At 35.2% G+C, this 27,881-nt stretch overlaps 1 protein-coding gene across 2 annotated transcripts; it reads right to left on the bottom strand.

Moving 5' to 3' along the window:
- Positions 1-468: 468 nt before the first annotated feature.
- Positions 469-12,999, bottom strand: LOC131021506 (dolichyl-diphosphooligosaccharide--protein glycosyltransferase subunit STT3A). 2 transcript variants are annotated; one of them, XM_057950720.1, is made up of 23 exons: positions 12,711-12,999; positions 12,461-12,523; positions 11,137-11,192; positions 10,957-11,028; positions 10,632-10,737; positions 10,475-10,525; positions 9,619-9,714; positions 9,413-9,472; positions 9,194-9,307; positions 7,883-7,969; positions 6,856-6,959; positions 6,457-6,552; positions 5,209-5,329; positions 5,010-5,090; positions 4,794-4,925; positions 4,499-4,717; positions 3,746-3,889; positions 2,542-2,728; positions 2,369-2,466; positions 1,256-1,335; positions 1,088-1,175; positions 905-994; positions 469-825 (listed from the first exon to the last, which is right to left on the bottom strand). In XM_057950720.1, exons 1-23 carry the CDS (start codon positions 12,825-12,827, stop codon positions 760-762), a joined length of 2,328 nt encoding a protein of 775 aa, XP_057806703.1. In that variant the 5' UTR covers positions 12,828-12,999; the 3' UTR covers positions 469-759. The 2 variants fall into 2 exon arrangements, with proteins under 2 accessions (XP_057806703.1, XP_057806704.1); XM_057950721.1 differs by having other exon boundaries at positions 469-822.
- Positions 13,000-27,881: the final 14,882 nt, after the last annotated feature.

Raw genomic sequence — 27,881 nt, 5'->3', positions numbered from 1 at the left:
AAAAGGAAAAATAATAATATTAAAAAAAAAACAAAAAACATGAATATATGTTGAATCAAAAAGTCATCTGTTTTACTGTCGGCTGTAAGAAAGCTCACTACCATTATTCTCATCTCTCATCAGTGCTACAAGACAAAATAGTCATTCGCATCAATAATGACACTTTGTCATGCTATTAATATTTAAGAATTTAGAGTATAAGTTGTAACTGAGCTGAGTTATAAATTCGTTAATTACTTCAAATAATGACAGTAAATTGATAAATAAATAACTGAAAATATTTTGAGCCAGTCTTGAGCAAAAAAAAAGGCTCGAGGCGAAACTCTCTATTCTTCATTATAAAAATGCACACTTGAAAATACAAAAGTCTATTAAATCAGATAAGATTTCTTCTAATTTTTTTCAAATTTTCTATAATTATAAAACAAACATGGTTTTGTTTTGGAGTAACAAGCCAATAAGAAAATATAAAAACAATCTTTAAAATTTTTATTTATCCAACAAAAGAGAAGAATTTTCTAATTATACGTAAGTTGTAGCAGTAGCAGCCAAAAAGTCGGTTATATTTGGATTACATGTTGAGGGTTTCTACAACAGTATTTGAGTGTTTCCGTACAGTCAACAGCCTCATTAGCTAAGATTGCAAGTCAAAATTTGTTCTAAACATTGCTCAAGTGATCAAAGTGAAGGGAGCACAAAATCTTCAATCGATCTCACCTTCCGTTTTCTCTATCGTAATGTATCACAAAGCTGGGCTACTTACTGCCAGGGGTTCTTCTTCGTTGTTCCACTTCTTTTGGAGCTAGTGGAAGACACAGATTTCTGCTAATGGTTGACATAAGTCGGTCAGTAATGGTGAAGTTTTGATATTGCAATCACTTGTAGATTAATTCACGTTGCATACCGATTTAGATTTCTTGGTTTTCCCACGGATTCTATTCCTGGGGGACTTCAATTTGTATATCCGGACCATCCAGTGATGAGTGGTGAAGACCTACAGACAAGACATGGAAACACGAAAAATGAGACCGGCAATCTTCTCCTCATCTATCATCTCCTAGGAAATCTCGTGAGACCAGGATTTTACCTCTTCAAAGTGAGTGAGTTTGAAATGCTTTTTCCCGATTTCAGTGTTCCTAACCCTGTCAAACCCTCTACCATCTGTCTCTACAAACCTACAAGACAAACAAAGTCAGATATCCAATTTTTATGTGGTAGAAAAAGAAATCCATACATGAAACCAATGAATTCGAACCTGTAATATGAAAGTTTGTACATGAGGCAGTTGAGCATGGTTGGAGTAGCTTGAGAATCAATCCGGTACTGACCATCTCTCTGTTCAACGCCAGGATAGAATTAGTGAAACAAACTCAATTACTGTTCAATGGGATTATATAACATGACATCAAATAACAGGAACAGAAAAGGTTCCATATCAAAAAAGCTTTGATATAAACACAGCCTTTTATAGCATGCATAACAATGAAAATGTATAATACCCCTTGCTCCCTGGAAGGAGCTCTTGCACTAGTAAACATATATATACCAAAATTGCTCTTGGAGAACCAGGAACAAGATGCCATTTGAGTAAAAATAAAGCACTGATCTATCAAGCATGTAATATCCTAGAGTAAACTCCCATTCAACTTGACAAAGGCATGCAGAACGACTTAAATTGTGTGTAGATAAAGATAAAACTATCTCATATAGCATTTCCTTGAAGCTATGGTCCATCATTACACATTTAGAATGAGAGATGCTGCAAAACCCATAATCATCTTGCAACATCACAAATGTAGCTATCTGATTGAAAACAAAGTTATATTAAAAGTTTGAATGAGTATATATGAAAATTTCAGACTGTCAGACAAAACTACTTAATTCTCTTTAAAAATGCCAGAACGAGTATATATGAAAATTTCAGACTGTCAGACAAAACTACTGAATTATCTTTAAAAATGCCACGTAAAAGCACATAAATTTCATTAAAAACAAGGAAATGAGAAAAATAAAAAAGTATAGCCAACATAGGACAGATTCTACCACAGGAAATTGTCAATGAAATACAGTTACATGGTAAATGGTAAATGAAATACAGTTAAATGTTGACAAACTAAATCCACCAATGACAAAAGGTTTAAGTATCTAATGTAAAATACATAGTATAATAGGCGATATCAATCAGAAACAATGACATGTCCATGCTATCAAGGTTAACTGATACTGCAGTATATGGAGCAAGTTGAGAAATTTAATGCAGCACAGCACTGGACTGACAAAATCAACTATTACAATAACTAGGCAAATAATCAATAGATAAATACAAACAAAGAATTTCATTATAGAATTGCTGCTATAAACTACTCACCAAATAGTCAGGTTCCTTGATGTGAGGAAACACACCTCCACCTATCCGAACCATCCACAGAAACTTGTTAATGTCATCACTGGGATATCCAACAAGACCTGACATAGAGAGGCAGCCGTAAGGATAATATTCTCCTTAATTAAGAAAAATCTCTGACAAGGAATGAAGACAACCTCCGAAAACAACCAAAACATATTTTACATCCAACGAGTTGAAAATGTCCCAAGCTGCCTTTTCCGGAGATGACATTGCAGTACCAACAGTTGCAATATGTGTGTTGTTCCACGTATTATTATCCACAATAACTGTACGGTTAGCCATAGCAGTTGTTTGGTAACCGTAGTCCCACCAAGAAGCAACCTGGAGCAAAATAGCAGCAGCGAGAAGAGCCAATAAGCTTATTGCCTTGTTTGTAATAAAAGGCTCATTATTCGTCTCAAAAAAAGCTCAGCATACAGAAATTTTGATTGTTTCGTGCTGAAACAATCTGAAGTTATCCAGAAAAAAGGCCTGGGCGTTTTGTGTGATGTGATTATCCGTGAACATACGCATATTTTGTACTGATCAAAGCACAACCAGGTTCAGAGCCTCAAATAGGGCAAGAGAGGACAATTGAGTGCCAAAATTCTACTTATTTCCTTTGTGATGAGTCCCTATAATTTTGATTTTAAACATGTACACTGAGTACCAATGACAATAAATTTTCTCATATTTGTATAACAAGCTTAAGCTATCAGCCAATATAATTATCTCATGTGCACAGGTATACTAACAAGTAACAATAAGAAGATATACTGCACAAAGTTCTGAAGCTATCAGCCAATATAATTATATATCTGACCTAGTAATGAAACTTATGCCACTGACATCAGTTGTGCTCCCAAAGGCCAAACAAATAAAAACCTCTTTACCTTGCTATTAAAGAGTATGCAAAATTGTCAGTTCTCTTTTTATCCAATTTAAGGTAACAATCACAATTCACAAAGCAGTATCCAAATAGAAGTCTAAGGTGTACACTTTAAATTTCATTGTCAATATCTAAAAGATAAGGCTTTATTATCCTTGTTCAAATAACAACCATGTCTCTATAATGACCGTAGATTAGAATAAGGATTTTCTATATTTCCAGTTATAAAGTAAATAAGAACCTCAAAAACCCTAATTCAAGTAGCCTTAAAAAAAAGAAGCGTCGGATTTGATGGCTTGGATAAGCCACGGAGACATATATTTATATATATAGAGACGCAGACGTACACACACTCACACACCTTGCCTTGATACGAACAAAGAAAGAAAGAATTGCATAACCAGCAGAAGGATTATAATGAGAACTTGTAATTGGCATATAAGAAATCAAGAGGCAACCTAACTACTTACTTTATCATCCACCTCAGTGTTATGGCTCAACCAAGCATATGCCTCTCTGAAGTCATCAAAGACGTGGAGACCATCATGAGAACGAGAGGTTAAAACAATTGATGGAGCAGAATAAGCCTCTGCTGCAGCCCAGACACAATGAACCTACAACAATAATTATTCTCAATTATTTAAAAATCAGGTCAGAACCTGAATACAGCACTAGTAAACACGGGTCTAGCACCAATTTGAAACCATGATACCTAACCTAAGAACTCTATATTTAACCAGTTTTACACAAAATTTGAGACATCATACAACTTGGCTAAATACACGGATGAGAAAAATAAAATGTCAAGCTTCAAGGTACAAGTTGCAAATTGCTTGATAGACAGCCAACTAGGCCTAAAATATATCAGTAAAGAAATGCAGGTAGAGTATAATAACAGGTTGAGCAAAAAATCTGGTGGATAGGTACCATAATGCTCAATAAGCAAAGCCTCAATCAGTCATAAAAGCTCCAAGTTTGGTTGAAAGTGATAAGTCAATTATATAACTTGCAAAAGCTTTTGCTCAGTTACTCACAATATAGGTTACTACTACATCATATTCATCATGAGGCAAGAGAATCTCATATCAAATTAGTTGAAGCAATAATCACATAAGATAACACGACTCAGCAACATATTCCTCTATACCACCATAGCCCATAGGCACATTAGCCTTTGCAAAAAAATTGTCAATAGATAATTCAGTAATGTATCATATGCATACCACATAAAATGCTCCAAGCAAGACAAGCAAGAAAACAGCGATCACAGAAGTCTCCAAGGGCAAGACCAGAAGCTTCTTTTCAACCCGGGATACAAGAGACGGTTTCTCAGTGTTTTCCTTTTCCTTCTTTTTACTTTTCCTTGAAGGTCGCTCCTTTATTGTGTCCTCACTTTTCTCAGACTTCACATCATTTTGAGTAACATTAGTGGTATCCCCTGCCTTGTGTAGATCAGAAAAATTTCAGCCTACTTTAGTTACATGCTATACCAATTACTAGCATAATTAACTCACTTACATTGTCTTGGGGGTTCTGTGTCACACCAAGCAAGTGGAATTTAATTGACCTAGTAAAAACGTCAAAAGCTTCTGAAAGGGCAATACCAGACATTATACAAGCTGCTGGAGCTAGTACAAGCATTAGGCGCACCTACCACATTGTAAATGAGTAATTTAGTTTGCGAGCAGAAATGAAAGGAACAATGTGATTCAAGTAGGTTTCAATTATGCATACCATGACCCCTGAAAAATATACTGATGTAACAATATAGAGAACTGCAAAGGAGCTTGCATCAGACAATGGCAAAAAGCATGCCTGCAAATTTCAACACAGATTATTATTATTATTATTATCATTATTAATGTTTTAAAGGGAAGAGGAGAAACATCACATGAGTTAAGCTTTCCAAGAGAAGAAATAATTGAGAACTTACAATAATGCCCGCGGGAACCAAAAATGCTAAGACATTAATGTCCATAAAGTAAGATGGCCAAGTAGGGGGCTGATGTTCACTAACGCTTGCAATGATTGGTATGTACTTGCTCGCATAGGTTCTGTTCTCCATTTTACACAGGGGAGAAAAGATCCAAAAGATAATTAATAACGATAACAACAGTTGCTGTAATGATAACAAAAGAAAAAAGTAATTGCTTGCATAGGTTCTATTCTCCATTTTACACAAGGGAGAAAGAGGCAAAAAGATAATTAAACAATAACAATAACAACAGCTGCAGTAATAATAACTAAAGAAAAAGGTAAGACCTCTGAGGGACAAAGCATAGAGTCCATACAAATATATTTGAGGTAGCATATGAATGAGGATATATAGAACATAAATTACAAGACATTCATAATGAATGTCATTGGGATCTTTCACCTTTGACTCACTTTACACAATCAAACTTTTTAAAACAGGAATCTGAATATAGAAGTTAGTATTCTAGGTTTTACATAACACAGTAAGAGCATGATTTTAGAAGGAAGTTTTATTGCACCAAAATCTACAACGCGTAAATTTTCATAATAAGGCAATTTTCAATTCAGATCTTCTATTGCCTTCTAGTCTGACATCTCCTATTGCATTCGTGGATGATTGACATGTGGCAATACTAAGGGTTTAGGATTTAGGGTTTATATAAGGAAAATATATACCCTAACATTGGAAAATCTTAAATCTTAGGATTGCCACATGTCCATCTATGTAGCAATAGATAATGTCACGAATTGGCAATAGAGGATCTTAAATGGACAAGTTTACGTGCATTACATTACTCGAAGATGGAAATATTATGTCTGTAAGTTATTCTAGCAAGTAATTTCAAAGTTTACTTCGTTGACACATGCAAGCAGGCAATCAGCCCAAAATATGATTTCTACAAATCTTGGAGAGGAAACAATCAGCCCTCGGTGCTCAAGTATTACTGAGGTCAATTCAACTGGACATAGCTGGAGACAGATAATCAGAATAAACATTGATGAAAAACTATCTGTTTTGATGAACTCGCGCTAGATGATAATAATATTTTAATATACAAGTTAGAATAGGTCACATGTCTAAAGGAATAGCTTTAAAAGCCAGTATATTTCGTGTACAGATAGCCAGTATCTTTTAGTTTGTAAAGCCATCTACCATGCATGATTTGAGCAATAAATAGTATACTACACACACAGAGCAACTTACGGATCAAGCAGACTCAGACTTCGCCCACTCCATCCTTTGGTTGGGCTGGATGCTACCAATGCTATTAATACAGCCAATACAGCAAAGCACAAAATCCTGAACAAGAGAAACAATTACTAGTGAGTGGCGAAAATTCCATGTCTGCAAACTGTCCTATAAAAATGAACAAATTTTTCCAAACAGAAACCCTCTCATATTCTAATTATCTGGACAGCGATACTCCTATGGAGGTATATATAAGTAATAGAAAACAGAATGGTAAGATATGATGCTTCATATTCATCATTGTCCGTTACAAACATCAGCAATAAAGTAGAATGGGTATGATATGATGCTTCATATTCTTCATTGTCCGTCGCAAACATCAGCGAGAAAGCAGAATTTAGAGAAGAAACTTACATCCCAACTGATACAACAAGAGTTACTGCTACTTTGAACATTTGTGGAGTCAGAAGTCCTTTGATATAATAGACAAGTGCCACGACATGTATTATGATGAAGACCTGAGTATAATCATCAGAAGAGCAATTACTTAATAATCTGAAAAACAGAGCTGTTATCTAGGTTTATGCTGCCACTTACAATAAAACAACTATTAAAATAAAGCAACCATATTTATGGATCTTGGTGGATGCCTTGATGGTCCAAGACCTAAGAGTCTAAGACACTTATGCTTGAAGAAGAAAGAGAGAGAACACCCAAAGATATCATTAACTGATTTGTCATTGTGTGGCACAGCTGATGGCCATAAAGGCATTTTGGCAATTTTCTAAAGTAGGGAATTCTAATACCTTCCTGGAATCTAGATAATTTTCAGGTCCAAACCATAATTGTGGATTATTGTTTACTTCAACAGTTTTTTGTATGTTCCAGAACTAATAAAGCATCTCTTGCCCTTCCTAGAGTTATTTGCTTCTTTCCAAAACCATGATATTACTAATGGAATAAGGGCAAGAAATTGCTGTCACACTTTATAAAATTTTTCCCTTAACGACAAATTCCCAAATTCCACAGAAAAGCACAGAAAGAACCAAAATGAGGTTCCTAAGAATTTAACTGCATCAACATTGAATTGCAACTACAACATATACTGTATTTCCCCAATTCCCCTTTACTCTAACTGTACTTCTCATGTTCAACATCAGAACTTTCAAATTACACATCAAACAGTGGAAGAAAAGACCTCATAACTCAAGTATGCAACAGGCAGGAAACGTAAGCAATGTTTTAAGTATGTCTACTAATTGCAGGTAGTCCAACAGCAGATAGCAAGATAATGGAATCTGCAAACTATTAAATTTGAAAAGTTCATATGCAACAGCATGTTACAGCATAAAAAGACATCATGAATCAGGGTGGACAACACAAGAAAATAAATGGTCGTCAGACAAAATTGCAAAAGGGCTTTGGAAGTTGGACAGCTAACCAAGAATGATGCAAAATGCTCAGATGTCATGACAGCATTAAAACCAACAACAGGCACCAAAGCTGCTAGCAATGTTCCCAAGACAACCTGCATACAAAAATTTATGGTGTTGGTGAAAACAATGATAGACCAGAAAAGAAACAAACAAATATAAAGTATATCTCCAGTGAGGACAGACAAAAACACGTGCTTCATAGTAAAACAGATATTATGGTAGGAGTATTACCCTGAAAATGATGCATCACCGAAAAGTGATTCAAAATTAATATATTTCGGCAGCACAGAAAGGAACCATGGTCATTGCATCAACAAATTTTTTGTAATTATCAGGAGATATAAGCATCACTTTTTTGATCTACAGGTACTCCCACCACCTCTAAAGCAGGCAGAGTGTATCCAATGGAGAAGGGGAAAAGCAGAATTTCCCAGAAAAAGAAATGAGTCGTTATAACTGGTAGAATTCAAGTTCGTTTATGTACCCGAAGTTCCATGGCCATAATCTCATCCCTCAAGCTTTAACACTAAACATCTTCTAGTACAGGATCCTGGTCTCTTTGAGAGAGACCAGGAACTCAATTTCATATCATAATTTGATAATCAGGACGAATAAGATGAAACCACTATGTTTGACAAATAATTCAAATCCTTCCAAAGTCTAGGATAGTTGGAGATTTATTTGGTGAAACTATGTCTAAAAGAAAAGGAAAAACTAGATTGATCATATGCCGAGTTCAAACGATTTGCCTCTGTTTCCTACAATATTTGAAGTTGGTTTAGAAAGACACCATAAATCAACTCAAAAGCTTAATCTAAAGAGTCATATTTTCATATTCTCTAGACTGAATCAACAATTGCCATTTCTCATTTAGATATTTACATATCATGACAGCCTGGTACAACAGAGGTCTCTACAAAGTGGTCTGTCATGATTCCTGCGCTGTGCTTACCAGTATAACTCTGAAAATACCAAGATTAATCACTAGCCAGTCAGCCATGAGGAGGGATGAACATTTTCTTTCTTTCTTTCTTTCTTTTTCTTCTTTTGAGATATCATAATGAAATGAAAGGATTGATATTTATTAGACAAGAAGCTAGATACAAGACAAATTTTTCCCTTCCAAAGTTAATACTTAAGTATTCTCGCTCAAACTTTCTGACATTTTGTAAGGTGAAAAATGGATTCTCGCTCAAACTTTCTAATCATCACAGAGTTTGAATTCTAGCTAATAAGAACTCATACTCATTACCAATGCTGAATCTGCACAAATTGATACACATTTTGCTGTATATACAGATACACAAGATACTTACAAGGGGAGCATAAGCAATGTAGAGGCGTGGAGAATAGCGACCAGTTACAATGCATAGCAGCACATGCATTGGGATGAGATTTATAATAAAGGTGTACCCTCCCCAAGAGCAAACCTGAAAAGATACATGAACAAAATGAGCCCTTCATTGGGCCTGAAACAGTAGGAAGATGTTTTGTGGTGAAAAGAAAAGAACAAAAAACTTCAGCAAGATACCTACCATGTAAAAGTATGCAATTGCATTTAGAGTAGCATAAAAAAGGGATCCTGTGTTCAACGTCTGCAGTGAATAAATATATTTCAAATCATGATTCCATATTAGTCCACAAAAGTACAAGAATCAGGTGGTCTAGTATTCATGACAAAAATTGTTAATTATGAGACAACAATAGTAATTGAGCAACGACAAAAACATTGATATTTCACCTTTATATAGAGATAGAAAGTGAAGATCAAAGCAAATATTGCTACTGCTTCATTGTCATAGCTGCCAGCCACAGATCGAGATATATATGATGGCACCTGCAAGAAGAGAAGAGCATAACTTTCAGATTACTGCATTCAGACAGATCTACATGTACATTTTGCAGTGGCATGCTTATAAAGATATATCTATTGCTATCAGACATGAAAAGCTCAGTTTATTGAAGCTACAGGAAACATGAAATCAACAATCTCACAATAATTTTCCACATGGATATCTCAGAAAACAAAAAGAAAAAGAAAAGGAAAAAGGAGAAAAAAAGTGATAGTTACTGTTTATAACATACATATAAAAGATTCCAAACGCAACTGATCTCCTGTAAATGCCATTTAATTTGCATGATGGCCTCTCATCTCTAAGAAGCCATCAAAGCATCTCAATTTTTTTTTAGCAGCAGTGTTATTCACCACTAGGAAAAACCTACTTGTTCACAGCATGCCACCCTAGAATTCGGGCTACATTGAAGATAACAGGTAGCCGTTGCTTCTGAATATATTTTTACAATTATTTCAATTTGAATAACAATAAATTTTAGCTAACCTAAGTAGAATTCCATACTAAATTTTTAGTGAATTCTACAGGTTCAAAAAAAGTTGTTAGAATTAGTTAACCAAGCTAGATAGATGTAAACTTTGAAGTATAAGGGGTACTTCTTTTATTACAGTGGAGCAACTAACCATACTTTTAAGTGGTTCACATGTCACTCTCTCTGATGCTATGATTGCAAAAGGTAAATACAAGATATTGTGTTCTGGATTTAAACAAAATAACTGAATAAAGATGTTGAAAATGTAATACCATGGCCAGAAGAGCTGCAGCAGTCAAGCCAGCACCGGGGCCTTTAATTTCCTAAAAAAACATCCTCATCAATAATATCTCCAATAAAGATTTCCTAGTAAAGTCCATCAGCTTAGGCAGAAGCCATAAGAAGAGAGGTCATAGATTTAGAAAGAACCTTTGTCAGAAGGTATGTGGCCCATGAAGCAAAAGCTGAAAATACAGGAGCTGTAAATACACAAACAGTTTCCACTGATAGAGGAATATTAACGGAGTTTAATATCCTGCCAATAAATTTATAAGGTCAAATAAATCACTGAAACAGGACTATAAGAAAAAGGAGAAGGGTTATTCAAAATAGATTGATGAAAATCGAACAACTAAATTATTATCTATAGATCTAACTACATAACATAAAGCTTCTCTTATGGTTGAACTCCGAAAAAAAGCTTCTCTTATGGATATATTGCTATTTAAAGAGAGCAACAATCTATAATCCATACCTCCATAAAGCACCTGCAGTTAGTGTAAGCCCAGGGTAGACAGTTCCCCCAATCACACGTCCAAGAGGATACCTTACCAAGAGTACCAAATGATGTCAGTAGAATAATAATAGAATGCAATTGTAAAATTTCCTCACACAATTGTAAAATTTCCTCACACAAGCAAATAACAGAAATTACCATGTTCGGTCGTCAAACCAATTCCAGAAGTCATATACTCCACTTTTTGTAAGAAACTGTAATCAACAAACTTATGTCACATTAATTTTTGTTTTATGCAGACATCAAAATGCAAGGAAGGACAGGAAATGTAGATTTTGACATATAGAAGACAAAGCACAAGAAATTCAATATACAAGATGGTCAGCCCTCTGTGCTACAAAGAGGTTAGTACAAAATTAAGTTACATCCCAAATGGATGCAATGGGCTCCTCTGAGAACTTAGATAGCCAATTTTATAAAGAAAAAGATGAAAAAGGTAAGTTTAATAAATCAAAAGTTAGCTAGCCAAAAACACCAACCTCACGGTCATGGTCTGGGCTGGACTATTGTTTTCACTTTTCAATGTATATCATATTAATATTCAGCTCTTATTTAAAAGAAAAGGGGTCAAAAGCGATTTTTTTGAACATAATAAGAGTCACTAAGAAAACCAAAATGCTCTCTTCCACATTTATAGCTCAGATCATATGGTATACTTTTCTCCAACGCTCATTGCTCCGTTCTTCAAATCAGTATTAATATTTTCAAACCCCTTTAGGGTTAAGAGTATCTTCTCCATCTCCATTAAATCCATCCAACTTTCTTATACTTTTTGGCTAATTGCAATAATTTTATTCCAGAACTGGTATCTGATGTAAAAGACATCATGTATTACGATAAGACATCTCCTAAAAAAGTTTTTAGATCTTTGAAAACTTGAGTGCCATATCAAAGAGATGGAAATTCATGAGAAAACATCCTCGTAGAGAAAATATGCTATTTCAACCACCAAGATAGCGACGAACCATTAGATGAGCATCTTATGGAGATTATTACCAAAAATATGAGAACTAATCATTATTTGAACTAATTCTGACATACTAAACCAATCTTGAAGAAGTATATATGTTCGAATTTTTCTTGTAAAGTAAGATTTTATCTCTCCAAATCATATTTTTAAAGACACTCCACATTACAGGAATGGCGATATGCGTTTGAATTCCTTTGAGAATGACAAAGCATAAAATACTGAACTTTGTCTTTTTATAGCCCTAGAAAATTGTGTTTATCATTGTTACCATTTTACCAAATGCACATATTTAAATCATTCTCCTATCATTTTGCAAGTTGTAATATAAGTCACTTTCAATTGGTTAGCTCCGGCAGCAACATTTCTCAAAGTCGTGTCCTCCCACTCAAAACACATCACAATGGAACATGGAAAGAAGCGTTCACTTTCTTGTACAAACTGATCATGAAGAATACCATTTTCATAAATTTCATAAACAAAAACAAGACGAACCTGTGTCACTCTGTAATTGAAATAAGGATCGAATTCATGAATTACACTCTCATACTTTATCACCTGCGCACAAAAAGATTTGAAAAAGCAAAAACCCAAACAATTAAAACGTATAAATTGTCGATTCTGCTCAAACTCGAGAAATTAAACACATATACATCTTATACTTAGGGCTCGATCGGCCATATATATGAATTTACACAAATGAGCATGAATCAGCGCACGCAGACAAACGGGTAGGAGGATTTACTGAGAATAGACGGATCGAGAAAGCCATAACGCCGATCAGTAACAGAACGGAAAAGGAAAGCACATTCCCGAATGCGTAGCGGAAAGTCGCGGATTGAGAGGTCTCCTGGGCCGCCATCGACTCCGTTGATTCAAGCTACACACACTGAGTGTGAGAATGAGACTGAAGGCGGGTTCTGTAGTAGTAGACTTGACTTTAACACAGGACTCCTCCTTGGGGAGGCCGGTTCACGAAAAGACAAATATGACCTCATCAAATAAAATATCTAGTTTTCCATCATTTTTTTCGTTTTTTCCTTCTCCTGTAATTCCAAGAGAGGGAAAAGATTATAAAAAGGGTTACACTTATTTGTGTGGACTAGTGTATTACCCCCTACCAACGGCGTGGAGAAGCCTACGGGAAAGGGAAAGTGCTTCAAGAGCGGCAAGACTGGGCACTGGAAGAAAGATTGTCCAGTGCTCAAGGCAAATGGACAAGATACGTCACAAGTTCTAGTAACTGAGACATGTTTAGCTTCGTTTTCTACTCATTCTTGGGTAGTGGATACGGGGGCAACTGATCATGTTTGTTACACCTTGCAGGGCTTCAAGCCGACAAGGAAGCTGGGAAGTGATCCCGTCCAAGGAAAAATACTTTGCATTGTAATTTAAAATTACTTTATATGTTATTTTTATGTATATTTTTTGTATAAATTATTTTTGTAATTGATTTAATTTAATCAATTTCTATTAGTGGCACATTTTAAATTATATTTAGGGGGTGTATTCGTTCAGAAATTCTGTAGATTTTTAAAATCTCTGAATTTTAAAAATCTATGGATTTCACACAGATTCTTCATGTATTTTGGAATTCTAAACAGGAATCTGCACAGATTTTGGATGGATTTTAACAAGAATTTGACGTGATTTTTACGGATTTGAAACCAAAAATCCCACCAATCGTTGGCTTTAAGTGAGCGCTGGACCCAGCGCCCAGCGATCGCTGGGTGCCAGCGACTGCTGGCTTATATTTCACCCAGCGATCGTTGGCTTATATTTGAGGATCTGTAGTTATGACTGCTGGAGGTCGTTTACAAATAAACTTTTTGTACCTACAATTGATAATGATCTCTAACATAGTGCTCAAATTTCAACCGACAAAAAATGCTTTTCAAAACAAGTATGTGCATATTTGGTTTTCCATCAATACCTGTTGCACATTTTAATCTATTAAGGTAGAACGAAAATAAGGTATTCGCATTTCAGGACACAACATATAGTTAGTAACTGTTGTTGATCTAATAATTGGGTGCCAGCGACTGCTGGAACCCAGCCAACGCTGGCTTCTTGAGCCACGGCCGCAGTAATCCAGCCGGCGCTGAAATATGAAATCTTGCGAATTCTCATGGTCGGAGGTCGGATTTGTTTATGTGTATTTTTTGAATGAAATCAATGAAAACCAGTCCAATTTTAAAATTCATAGATTTTTAAATACCTCTAGATTTTTATAGATTTTTAAAAGTCTGAAACGAATACCTCTGGATTTTTATAGAATTTTAGAAGTCTTCAATGAATACCTCTAGATTTTCATAGACTTTTAAAAGTATTGAACGAATACACCCAGATTTTAAAAGTCTGCAGAAATCTATTAAAATTCTAAATGAATACACCCTTCTTAATCTCATCCACTTTTACTAATTAAATGTTAATAAATTTTTGTTGAGATAATTTGACTTTTGAACATCATCTCATGTGAAATTTGAAAGATCATTGAATTGTAAATATCATATCATCTCGAGCTTGTAAGATCATAATTAACTTATATAATAATATCTTTTAGAGTTTAAAAGACCACAACTAAGTTATCGAACATCATATCGTCATGAGTTAGAAAAATCAATCGAGTTTTGGGCATCATCACGTCTCGAGCTTGACGACATCATATCGTCAGAAAGTTAGAAAGACCAATCGAGTTTTGAGCATCATCTCGTCTCGAGTTTGACAGACCATATCTAACTTCTGAGTATCATCTCGTCTAAAACTTAAGACCAGTCGAGTTTTAAGCATCATCCCGTCAAGAGTTTCAGAGAGCATAATCGGATGTGAAATTGTATTCAATATAATTCCAATTGTTAGCTCTCTAGCAAAAAAAAAAATATAACAGTTTATATATTTCATTTACTACCCATTCTAGACTCATATAGTAATACATGTTAATTTACCGAACCAGTTTAAAATTTATAAAAATCTACAAAATCAACACAGAAAAACCTTAGTAATAACTCAAAGTATTGCGACTCGCTGTCATTGGCAACAAATGGCGGGTGTTAAATAAGATGAGGCGGCACAGTAAAAGAAAATGACATTCAAGAAGTACAACTTCAAAGGTGTCGATCATCGATATACCCATTGAGCTTGTCAAGCTAGAAGAAAGTTTAAGCGGGGTTTGAACATGAAGCCCATGACATTGATCAAGAAGTTGCGCAAGGTGAAACTTTAAGCCCCATGTGGTGAAAATCATGCTCTTGTCAGAACCCACCTCTGGAACGTGATCATCGTTCCTGAGATGATCAGTAGCATCTTCGGAGTGTACAACATCGAGACCTTCAATTCAATTGAAATCAAGCCAGGCATTTACCCAACTAATTTAAACAAACTATATTTAGAATTCAGACATTTAGTCACGATTATCCAAATATTAAATCTCAACCGAGATTATGTGTATATCAATGGTGTAAATTTGTTCCTAGTTTATATTCTAACAGTGGTATACAACTATTTTTCGTGAGAAATGAGAATAATTATTATTATTCAAAGATATATACATAGTCTATGGAATGGATCACAACTCAACAATACATACTAACTTATTCATTATTTTCATTTATTAAGAAAAATATAATTCTCTCTTAGGAACCATTTTTCAAGGGAGATTCATACACTTGTTGAACCCATCTCTTTGAGAGTTGAAGATGAAGCCATCGATATCACTTTTCGCTTGTGGTTACAGGATCGAAAGGAAAATCGAAGCTACAACCACAATTCTAAAAGCAAAATAAATTGGCTGAGATATTTCGTTTGTTTAATTGACTTGGGAAAGCAGCACATCGCTGGTTCTAACAAAAACTTTACTGGTTGAATGCAGAAAAGACAGAGTTCAACCAGACTGGGGGGAGTAGCTGATGAGGAGTAAAATACGCACCAGCACTGTGCAGAACAGGGCTGGAATATTTCTCTTTATTATTATTATTATTATTGTTATTATTATTATTATTATTATTATTATTATTATTATTATTATTATTTGGTGCAACTCTGGCTTGACGTGGATGACTTTCAATCGGGAGTTATCGTGGCAGCTTAACCCGACTCTCGGCTTGGCAGACTCAACTCTGCCTTCCAGCTATGTCGCGCCAGCTCTGACAGCTCTATTACAAGACGGAGATCAGAATAAGGATTGGGCCTAATTATTCCAGTTAATGGGCTTGAGTGTCAGCTAATGGGCCTAAGGACCTTAGGTTTACCTTGATGCATATAAATATGAGTTTTATCACTAGACTAGGGGATTTTTTGGATTGAATAATCTCTTATGGTAAAATGCAAACTCTTCCATCATAGTGGAAACCCCGAAAAACTCACCCGTGGAGGTAGATCCTCTTGATCAAACCACGTAAATCTCGTGTTCTCAACATTTTCTTTAATTAAAATAAGATTTTATAAAAGAAAGAACCTAGGACCCTTGAGAGCACAAAAGAGCAAACTAAGGGTCGAGCCTCATTAAAACTCTTTTAAGGCAAACCCGAGAGGGAAAATGTTCTCAACATTTTCTTTTATTGTGTCGATTTTTGTTTCACCACTAGGGAAATGATTAAACCTGAGACTAAAGATGAGTCAACAAAACAAGTACGAACAACATAAGGAGATGTCGAAATCCACCAAAAACGGTTGTAGAGCGCGTATTATAATAAGAAATGCAATATTGAATTCACATATTGTTGTGTATGAATTCATACAACCTTAGACACATATTCATATTATGTTGATGAGTGTAAAATTTATTTTAAATTGCGTAACATTTTTCAAAGAAATATGCATAAAATTGTTTGTGACAAATCATGTGTACCGGTATTAAATTCGAAATTATGTAATTTTTGGATAGTTTTGGTTTTGTAAATAAAAAACATAGAAAGTAATACATTTCCCATAACTTGTTGTATGTTTTTTGGGGCATGGTTTATGTGTTGCGAATTTCGTTGAACTTTATTGAATGATGGTACGATTTCATTTATCTAAGATAATGAACTGCATCTTCAAGTAACACAATGTATTTTATCTCGTTTCATTGTCAGGCACACACGACCATGATGTTGAAAATGACGTTTGATCTATGAAGCACTGGTACGTTTTTCACCCCAGCGTCCGAGTATTAATACCTTAAAAATACCAATACGAAAAAATACGCCGAAAATACGTATTAAATACGTTTTTTTTCGTCTTTTTTTTTAAAAATGAATTAGGGTTTTGCAAATACGTATTTAATACGCTTTCATACGTTTTCAGTACGTATTTTTCAAAATAAAACCATAGAACTTACTCACTTACATGAAAAAGATTTCATCTCTCTCAATTTCTACCATTTCCTAAACTCTAAATCCTCCAATTTCGTCGCACCATCGGAGCACCTTCTTCACCGCCGTCGAGACGGCCGTCAACGCCGTCTGTACCGCCGCCGAAGCGCGCCGCCTTCTGGAAACCCTAATTCTGGGTATGTTGTGCAGATTAGGTGGAAATCCTAATATTTGAATGTGTGGGATAAGGGCTGCGTGGCTTAGTAAATAAGCTAGGGTTTGATAGTGGGCTTGTGGGCTAAATTTACTTACTTATTTATCCTATTTGGTTATGAATGTGCTTGGGCTAAATTTAACTTAGTTATTTACTCTATTTGATTATGAATGTGCTTATTTAATTTATATAATATTATTATTAATAAAAAAATTAAAAAAAATATAAACGTATTTTTAACGTATTCGTATTGTGATTTTTTAAAAATGGACGTATTTTCGTCCCGGTATCGTATCGTATTCGTATTTCGTATTCGTACCGGTGCTTCTTAGCGTTTGATCAATTATACATACTAATGTGTGACGACAGTAGAAAGCTGTTTGTAGATCGAGCGTTCAACTCAACAGAAGATGCATGACTTTTATGCATTGTATTGATCTAGTGATCCAGTTATGCATCCATACAAACTATCAATCCTCATAAGTTGTAGTAAACCCGTAACATGCCATGGCCACGTTATTTATGTATTTCTTCAAGCTCTTGGCATAAAACCATCTTCTTACTTTCCAGTCAATATTGTCGCCACGTACTTCAATGTGAATGGTCCACAGTTCACATCATCACTCTGCTCGTATATATTTATGTCTTAGGGATGTTTGATCTTCCATTGATTCTGACATTCTTCAATATTTGGCACGACGTCGAAAAACCCTGCATACTTCAGCACATGTGGAAGAATCCACGCCAATGGGACCATATTTTGTATGCTTATGGTGTAGCCAGCCTTTTCCCACGTATGCTTCTGTGCATCATACACAGTGATGCATGCTTCTTTGAAGTTGGTGCGAATGGTTCACGTTATTCGTCAGACTTGATGTTCGTAAAACAATTGATTCAACACTAATTAAAGTATGCACGCATTAATCTATAACCTTTTTTATCACAAATTTCTTGTATAATGAATTTTAAGTATTCATATCATGCATTTAAATTCAGTTTAGCACGAACTTTATGTAGTTCTAATTATTTAATGCTAATATTAGAATATCTGAATTTAATGAAATTAGTTCTGGATTAGACGTACTTTATAATGAATCGTGCTTAACGTGAATAACCTAATTTTAATCTTACATATCGTGAATTTATAATCTCTGCTACACGAATCACGTAAGATATAAAAACTAAATTCGAGCAAAGTTCGCGATTGCAACAAATTTTGTGAATTAAGTAAGGGAAATTTCATCCATTCAATCTCAAAATGTGTAGTTTTTATACTTTTTTTATAGTGGGTATTTTTTATTTTTTGTCTTTGAGAATGGGTAAAAGCAACCATTAATCCTTTAATAAATAACAAAATATCAAAACGGCTTCTGCTTCGGCTACATGCAGTCAACACATTAATCGTATCGACCTCGATAAGATAATTTCAAGATTTTCTAATAGTAATTCAAAGTGTAAGATAATGAATTCCAATGTATTATCTTATTGAGATAAGATGTCATCCCATACGTATATATGAATAAAGATTAAAATCAAAGAAAATTCTCCACAAAATTCGGAGCATGACTTAGCAACTTACATCGAGCGCATGGAGGCAGTATATGGATCTCCCACCATCTCCGTGTCTAGTGATTTCCATAAATTTTAATGAATTTGTTTATGAATTATACGTACTTTAAAACGCATCATATGGTCAACCTATATGTGTTAAAAATGATTGTTCCTACTACACGCACAATATTTGATTTCGTATGCATTATACAAAATAACTATGTATTCAAAATAAAAGACTATGATTCCATAAAAGCCAACTGATATTGTTCAACTTCATTTTAAATATCCATTAAAGAATCTATCTCAAATTCATAATATCTGGTAACTTAAATTAAACATAACAATGTTTTGATGTTTTTTCGTATTATCTTAGAAAGCTCAAAAATACGATACACATCATCCACTTTCACTGGTATTGTTTACCCAGATGAAATAATAGTCTTGCATCGTCTAATATTAAAGCAATTTAATACCTGGTAACCCAGCTTCCCCAGCAGATCTTGGATTGGAAGATCCAGGAGATGCTCAAATCACAAACTGGCAACAACGTGTTGTTGCAACCTTTTCATTTGACGAACGACCTTGATCAAAGCACGTGGCGTGCTCTTGGTGAAAAGTGAGGGATAACTCTCGATTGGTTTCAATACCATCTACTTGTACTTGACTATGGCAGTCTTCCATTTCTCATGTCATGTCTTCTTTGTGACAACTATTGGATATCCTTCTACATCATATGAGACGATCGAGTTATCATCCTGAATCACTACACGAGCTGCCTTATTAGCAGATTCCTTGAATTTCCGCTTTTGCACTGTACCTAAATGTAAAACATTACAATGACATCAATTCAACGCAACATGAAAACTAAAATAGATAGATTGTTCAGATAAATTTAACACCATTAATACTAAATACAGACAACAATTTTTTCAATGATATGAAACATTATAATTTTAGTCGACTTATACGATAATTCATTACATTTACGACACAAATTTATTTGTATATTGCTCATAGACAATTGTGGGCTTAGCTTCATACTCAACTAATATGATAATTTAGAATACAACATCATAGTACTAATTAGAAGCTTCAAGAAAACACAATCGAAAAACGTCGACATAGTGCTTCTTACGTGGAATAAACAAAGGCGTTAATAGAGAACATGACATCTATAGGTTGCTAATAAGAACAGGAAAGTTAAATTAGAAGTGAACGTTGGGAGTGTAGACAAAACGTAGTTCCGAAAGGCTGGTTGATGCCAAGCATGACAGACACTTCATATGTCAAAGAAAAGATAGTATAAGTGTGATTAATAAAGTATTAAGATTATTACAATATGGAATCAGCCGAATACTATTGAAATTGAAGTGGTTGAAGAACTCACCTTCGCACTTTGGACATGTCTAGTGCGTAATAGAATGCATTCAACACAAAATAGATGTCTGCAAGGCAAACAACTACAAAAAAAGACTTGGCAATTATTGTATGTTATAATAAAATTTTGCAGCTTCGCATGTCTTTCACGGTGGTTATACGAAAATAAATCATACATAAATATAATTAAAACGAACCATAATTTATGCGAACCACGTGCATGTGTCACCTCATAACATATCTCACAGAGTAAAAATCTCATGGCACCAGGATGCAAATCTCTTTCATCTGTTACATTCTCCATAAAATTTTGTTGTTCGACTTGTTCGATTTCATCTTTAAAACTTCGAACGAGACATGCGTCTTGTTTGGAGCCGAAGATTTGTGCATCTTTCACCATCGAAGTTATGAGGGATCCTAGTCGGACGATTTTGTGAAATGCAAAGAAGTGTGGGCATCGGTGACTAAGAATTCACGACTCGTGGATTAGCGTACACTTCAAGCGTGGGAGCTTCAGAGAGAGATTACGTTACATAAATTGGAAATTTGTAACTCTACGAATGAAAACAATAGGACGTTTCACGTGGAAGGCTCACTTGATCGATGTTATGAGACGCACGTCTTGCAGTTGAGCACAGGTAAGGCATGTGGGACACTGGCATGAAACATGCAACATGTATGAGAAAACTGAATAGATTTGCTCAATGTTAGTTAACAAATATAGTAGCGAACTAAATTTACCTTCGGTTGGTCTAGCATTTTCAACCACGTTTGAATGCAACTCCATCCATACATATTACCACACAGTAAGCAACTACGTATGATGCGAAGACAAATACAAAGGTCATTTACTCGAAATTTCTATTTGTTTATAAAAATAAATTATATCATAATTGTGTCCCATGTTACGATGTATATCAATATAACAAATTGGACATGGCGTATGACTTATGGTCCGGGTCGTAATTGGTGTGAGGGGGAAATGTTTTTTAGCCATGCGCACCTCGGCGGCCATGAGGTCTAATTAAAATCTCTGCAATGTTGCGATCGACGCGTGTGTTGTGCTCATCGTGGAATCATTATCGGAATTGGACGTAACATGTTGAAGCAGTAGGTTACAAACTTTAATGCTCTCACTAAGTTTTTGGGCGTAGATGCATTCTCTTAATTCCATCCTAACCAATAATTGCATCACAAGATGAAAACATAAGATTGAGCAGCCGGAAAAATTAATTTGAAGTAAATTAAATTACACACAAAAAGAAGGGTAGTATACCTTGTCAATAAGAAAGTGATCGAAAATATTGTTTACCCTTTCGACCAATCTCGTAATTTTTTGGCAACCAAATACATAAATGGTTATACTCTTGTAATGATAACTACAAATTAAATGATCAGAAACGACTTTATTGAATTTATAACTTAAAATACAAACATTTCTCTCACATTTTTTTAAAGCAATAAAAAATAATATAAAATATAATATCACCTTTTGGGTTTTAAATATTTGGAAGAAAAAAAATTCAATTAACCTAATTCATGAAATACCAATCTATTTTATAACATCACCTTCTTTTTCACAACCAATATCACTTTAATTCTCCAAATAAACAAAAAAAAATACACATATCAACTTACAAAAACAAACCAAAAATAAAACCACAAAATTCAATACTTAAAAACAATGAAATCATGTTTCACAAAAATTATGATATCATTACCTGGAGGTTTCGTATTAGATTCAGCCATGCTCCACCGCCTGTTTCAACAATGAATTTTTAGTGCAAAAATACGCATATCAACTGACACAACAATGAACTGTTGTTCTTGCAACAGTTCATTCGATCTATTTATACATCATGGTGGCTTTTTTAGTTGGATATGAAGCCATCAAATTTATGTTGGTGGTAAGTCTGCACTGAGAGATGGACTAGATCAGAATAGGTTCGGTTTTCTTGACATTGATGATGAAGTGCAGAAATTAGGCTATGTTGTTTGGGCTACCTTGATGTTTCGAATTCCGCTTACGGATGAATACAATATCTTAAGGGATGACAGGGATGTGATGCAAATGTTATCACATTTGTCCCAAAATCAGAGAACGCTCTCTGTGTATGTGGATCATAGTTCGAATAATGCAGAAGAAACTCCTGATTTGGAGATTGATAGAGGTTGTTATAGTTATGAGATTGAGCAACATAATCGTGAACTGATTGATGGAGAAAGCTCAGAGGTGATGAGTACCAACCAAGCCATGAAGATGAAACAGATGATGACTTGGAGAATGTGGAATTGGCATCTGAAGATGAAGAGTACCAATCAGCCCGAAGGAATTTGAAGAGAGAACCTATTCCTAGGGATGTCTTTGATAAATTGGTAGGTCAAGTTGAAGATGATAAAGAGTTTGAGGCTGACAAAGAACCTGTTGTGTCTGATTACGAGGAAAGTGATGGTGAAATAAATTCATCCTTCACTGAAGATGAGTTTGAGGCAGCCAGGAAGAGGACCAAAAGAGTGAGGTATGATCCGATATGTAGTCATAAGGATCTTAACGTTGTACTCAGGATGAGATTTGAAAGTGGATTGCAAGCAAGGGATGCACTTACTCAGTGTGCAATAGAGAATGGTCGGTACCTTCGGTTCAAGAGAGTTAGTGCTACATTGATGGAAGCGAAGTGCAACCCACCATGCTTGTGGAGATACTATGGTAGTACTACCAAGGAAACTGAAGTCTTTAAGATTAAGACTGTGAGAGGGATTGAGACACACCAAACTTGCTCAAAATATATGAATAACAAGTTAGTTACTGCACCTTGGATTGCAAAGCAGTATCTAAATATTTTCCGAGTGAGACCAGGTATGACAATATTTGATTTGAAAGAAGACATATTGCATAGGTACTCAGTGAATGTGGATAAGGCTAGATTATACAATGCAAGAGCCTTAATTAGCATTACAAAAGTTGAGTGGTTCAGTTGAGCAACACTACTCTCAAATGAGAAGATACATTGCAGAATTACAAAAGGTTGATAGGGAAGGCAAATTCCAATTGAGGCTATGATTGATAACAACGTATCCGAGATGTTTAATGGGTATGTTGTCAATGCTAGAGGTAAGCTTGTGATAGATATGCTTGAGGATATAAGATGCTCCTTGATGGAAAGGCAGGTTAAGAAGTTGAGTTTACTTGAAAATTGGAACGATTCTATCTGCCCACAAATTAGGAAAATAACTTGAAAATATGAAAATGCAAAGTAGGAACTGTCAAGTACATCCGACCATGGGTGGAAAATTTGAAGTTCAACACTAAGATGAAAAATTTGTGGTTGTGATAGAGACTAGGACATGCACATGTAGAGTTTGGGAATTAAATGGAATTCCATGTGTGCATGCCATAGCTGCCTTAACATTCTTGAAAGTGGATCCAACTGTATACATTCATGACTACTATAGCGTTGAAAGATATAAATTTTCATATGCATTCGGTTTGGAACCCTTAAATAGGAAGAAGATGTGGCCGGATGCTGAGGGCTACACAGTGCTTCCACCACACATAAGGAGGATGTCGGGTAGGCCAAAACTGAAAAGGAAGAGGGATTAAGATGAAGTAAACCCAAATGATACTCACAAACTCAAGAATAATGGAGTGACAATGACATGTAGTAGGTGTATGCAGCTTGCGCACAACACCCGTACATGTAAGAACGGGACTGTAGAGAAACAACCACGAGAGGAAAAGAAAATGGGCAGGCCATCTAAAGCTAAGAAATCTCTGGAACAGAGCATTGAAAAATGGCTCTACATCATCAGCCCCAAAAATGAAAGGACAAGGTTGTGGCAAGAGAAATAGCAATAGCAAGAAAAGGTGTGGGCTCTAATGTGTTTTCAAAAACCGGAAACATATACTTCAAGGTACTATAACGGTTTTTGTCCATTGATTGCAATTGTAAGATTAAGTAACAACAACTTAACACCACTTTTTTCATTTAATGGCAGAAATGAAGTTCTCGAGGGGTTCGATTTGTTAACCCACGCAGGACAAGATCGAGCAGTGGAACTATTTCTGAAATTGCAACAACTTAAGTTCCCACACAAGAAAGTCGACCATCATGAAGCATTTTGATATTGAAGACTTAGTCCAGCTTTTGTAATAGCAGTAGAGATGGTTAACATGCTCTCTTTTGAATGATTTATGCCCCTTTTGTCTGATTTTTGACTACCTTAAATAGTACCCCCCGTCCCATTATTAATGACATATTTTCCTTTTTGGGTTGTCCCATATATAATGGCCTGTTTCATATTTTAGAAATAATAAAGGCGTAATTAACTACACTAATTAATTTAAAAAATTGATAAATTGTTAATTAGAGACAAATCACTCTAACCCTAAAAACACTTTCTCACTTGCGCCTTACTCTGCCCCCGATTGCTCTCTCCCTCACTTGCGCCTCTCTTTCCCCAGCGATTACTCTCTCTCTCTCTCTCAACTGCTACTCCTCCTCCACTGGTTGTTTGCCGGGCTCATTTCAACGGCGGAGGAGAGCGCCATCCGCCTCTCGCCTATTTTTCTTCCCTGTTCTCCACCGCATCTTCTCTGTTGTGTCGCTTGAGTTGGCGATCTGAAATCATCGCCGGCGCTGAGGAGGAAGAGACGAAGGCGAGGGCGCGGCGACGCCGCTTCCATCCACCGCCTATGCTCTCCATTGTTGGCCTCCAGCTATCTCGCTTCCACTCTCCCCTTTAATCTTCATAAATTAGGGCTCCGGATATGCGCCACCTCCCCTTGTTTCTTCAGAAATTAGGGCTCCGGATCTGCGCCGCCTCTGCTGTTCTCCATTGTTGATTTTTTTATTTTTCTTCCTTAAAATATTTTTCTTTTTTGAAATATTAGTTTGAATCAATTGCACTGTTGATTTTCTGATTTTTCTTGTGTGAATACACTGTTATTTGAAATGTCTGTAGATGGATTTGAGGGTGGAAGGAGACGACGAGGTAAAGGGAAGGTGGCGGCGCTGCTGGCCTCGCCGATGATGATAGCATCGGCGGCGGCAGTAGCATGAAGAAATTTTCTTTTGTTAACCATAATTAAAACTAATTAACTATAACATTAAAGATGTGGACCATACAACTTATCTCCTAATATAACTTTCCTTAATACCCGTGTCGAAAAGAAACGGCCATTAATAACGGGACGGAGGGAGTACTAAACAATGTCATATTTTGAGGCTGGTTTAATGGACGTAGTTTTAGTCTACATACATCTTCTTTCATGCAGAATATAACACTTGCTTCATTTCATAACATTAAGTTCAAAAGGCACAGGGGATAACATCCTTTATTACATTCAGATTGAACCCTTAAATACATAACCTAAAATCAGAAAATTTAAATGAGTTAACTTCATTCAGCACAACTAAAAAAAACTTAACACTTGAACAAACTACTTCCACACTATTGCCAAAAAATAAAGAAACAAACCATTATCAGTTTGAGTAGCTTAGTTTGGCATTTCATTTTTTTTCAAATCATTCCTCAATACTTCGATTTCCTCCTCAAAACTATCTTTTTCACGACGAACTTTATTGACACAACATTTCTGGAATGATCGCATTTTCGGATCAATCCAGTCGAAGAATCTACAATCAAGTTTCTGTAAAACAAGAAAATTAACCTAATAATTTCCTTGTACAACCAAAAGCAAAATCACAAGAAAATCCTCACAAAATCAAGCTAATAACTCAACTTATGATGGTATCCGCGACAACAGTAGCGTCGGAACGGATTGGCCGACGTCTTCGACGTCAAAATCACGGTAGACAACGAGCATTTACACATCTTCTTCTCTTGATTTCTCTCTAAATCTTGTTTTGTGGTCGAGCTGTCGAATGAGCGATTTAACCCCATCAATACCTGCGAAATCTTCTATTTAAGTAAATGCCTAACAAATTTTCTTCAATTCTTGCAAGATTTCGTGGAGATTTGTTAAACGAGGGTTTTAGCGCGAGAACCCTAATTTTAATTGAAGAAGAACAAGTAAGAAATGATGTCGTTTATGTACAATACACACTACATCGTTTTATTAAGTACCGGCGTGTCCACGTCGGATAATTCCAATTCCACGTGTGTACGAATTTGGCCGGAAACATTCGTCATGGACAAATTGGGAAAAATCAATAGTTGGTGGATTTTAATAGGAAGTTCAAAGATTGAGGGAAAAAATGGAAAGTGACTATAACTTAAAGATTTAGAGGCAATCAACCCTTTACAAAATGCAGATATTTATATTTATTCAATTAACCGATAAAACAAGTGAAAGGGAAGAAGAAATGAGCACATATGGCCACCATCATTAACTAAGAAATTAAACTAAAGTGGCGCAACTGTTGCGTTGTGTAGTATACGGTGATTTTCTGCTTCGATTGCATATCTATTTCTTTGTGAGGCATTATGCATAACTAGGGGTGTGCAAAAACCGAACCGACGATAAAAAAATCGATCGAACTGCAATTTATTGGTGCGGTGCGGTTCTAGTTTGACTGGTACAGTTTTCAATTTGGTTTTAAAAACTAAAAATCGATAATTTTCGGTTCGGTTTTGATTTGCCCAATTTTTGTCGATTAGGCACCGAACCGAACCACAAAATATAGTACTATATTTTATACTAGTGTATAATCCGTCGAAATTCGATGGAAAACCACTTTATATCATAATCATCATTTTATATTATTTATAATCATAGTTTATGGAATGAGTTTTATGTAAATTATTTTTTAATTAATTTTATTTGATCAAATAAATTGGTGGTATAATTAATTTTATAATATTTCAATAATTTTTGTCAATTACATGTTAGTTTTTTGTTGAGAGCTAAAATAGACTGTCTTTTTTATAATTTTTTATTCGCTAATTCTCCTGTGCGACCGTCGCACAGGTGTGCGACGGGTCGACCCGGCCCAAACCCGCCCTCCTGACCCGCGTGGGTTTGACCCATACTCTTAATTATTACATTTGTTTATAATAATGGTTACTTTTAATAAACATAATATATACATTTGTTCATACAAATGTATATTGATATGTATAATATTTTATATTTTGAATGAAGGTAAATATTTATATTAATATAAGTATACATTTGTGCGACCAAATGTATATCTTATGCTTATTAAAAGTAAATACTCCTATTAGGGTTTAATGTTCAGACTTAGGGTTTAGTCTTCACCTATTAGAGTTTAGTGTTCACGCTTAGGGTTTAGTTTACAGGGTTTAGGGTTTAGTTTATAGAATTTAGGGTTTAGAAAATATAATACTGTATATTAAATGAAGAAAAATACCTATATTTATATAAGTATACATTTGTGCGAACAAATGTATATTTCATGCTTATTAAAAATAATAATTATTATAAACAAATGTAATAATTTAGGATTTAGGATTTCGGGTCTGGATTGCGGGCCGGGTCGGGCGCGGGCTGCGACGG

Source organism: Salvia miltiorrhiza, chromosome 4 (assembly GCF_028751815.1).
Source record: "Salvia miltiorrhiza cultivar Shanhuang (shh) chromosome 4, IMPLAD_Smil_shh, whole genome shotgun sequence".
Classification (NCBI taxonomy): domain Eukaryota; kingdom Viridiplantae; phylum Streptophyta; class Magnoliopsida; order Lamiales; family Lamiaceae; genus Salvia; species Salvia miltiorrhiza.
This window is presented reverse-complemented; position numbering and strand designations above follow the sequence as displayed.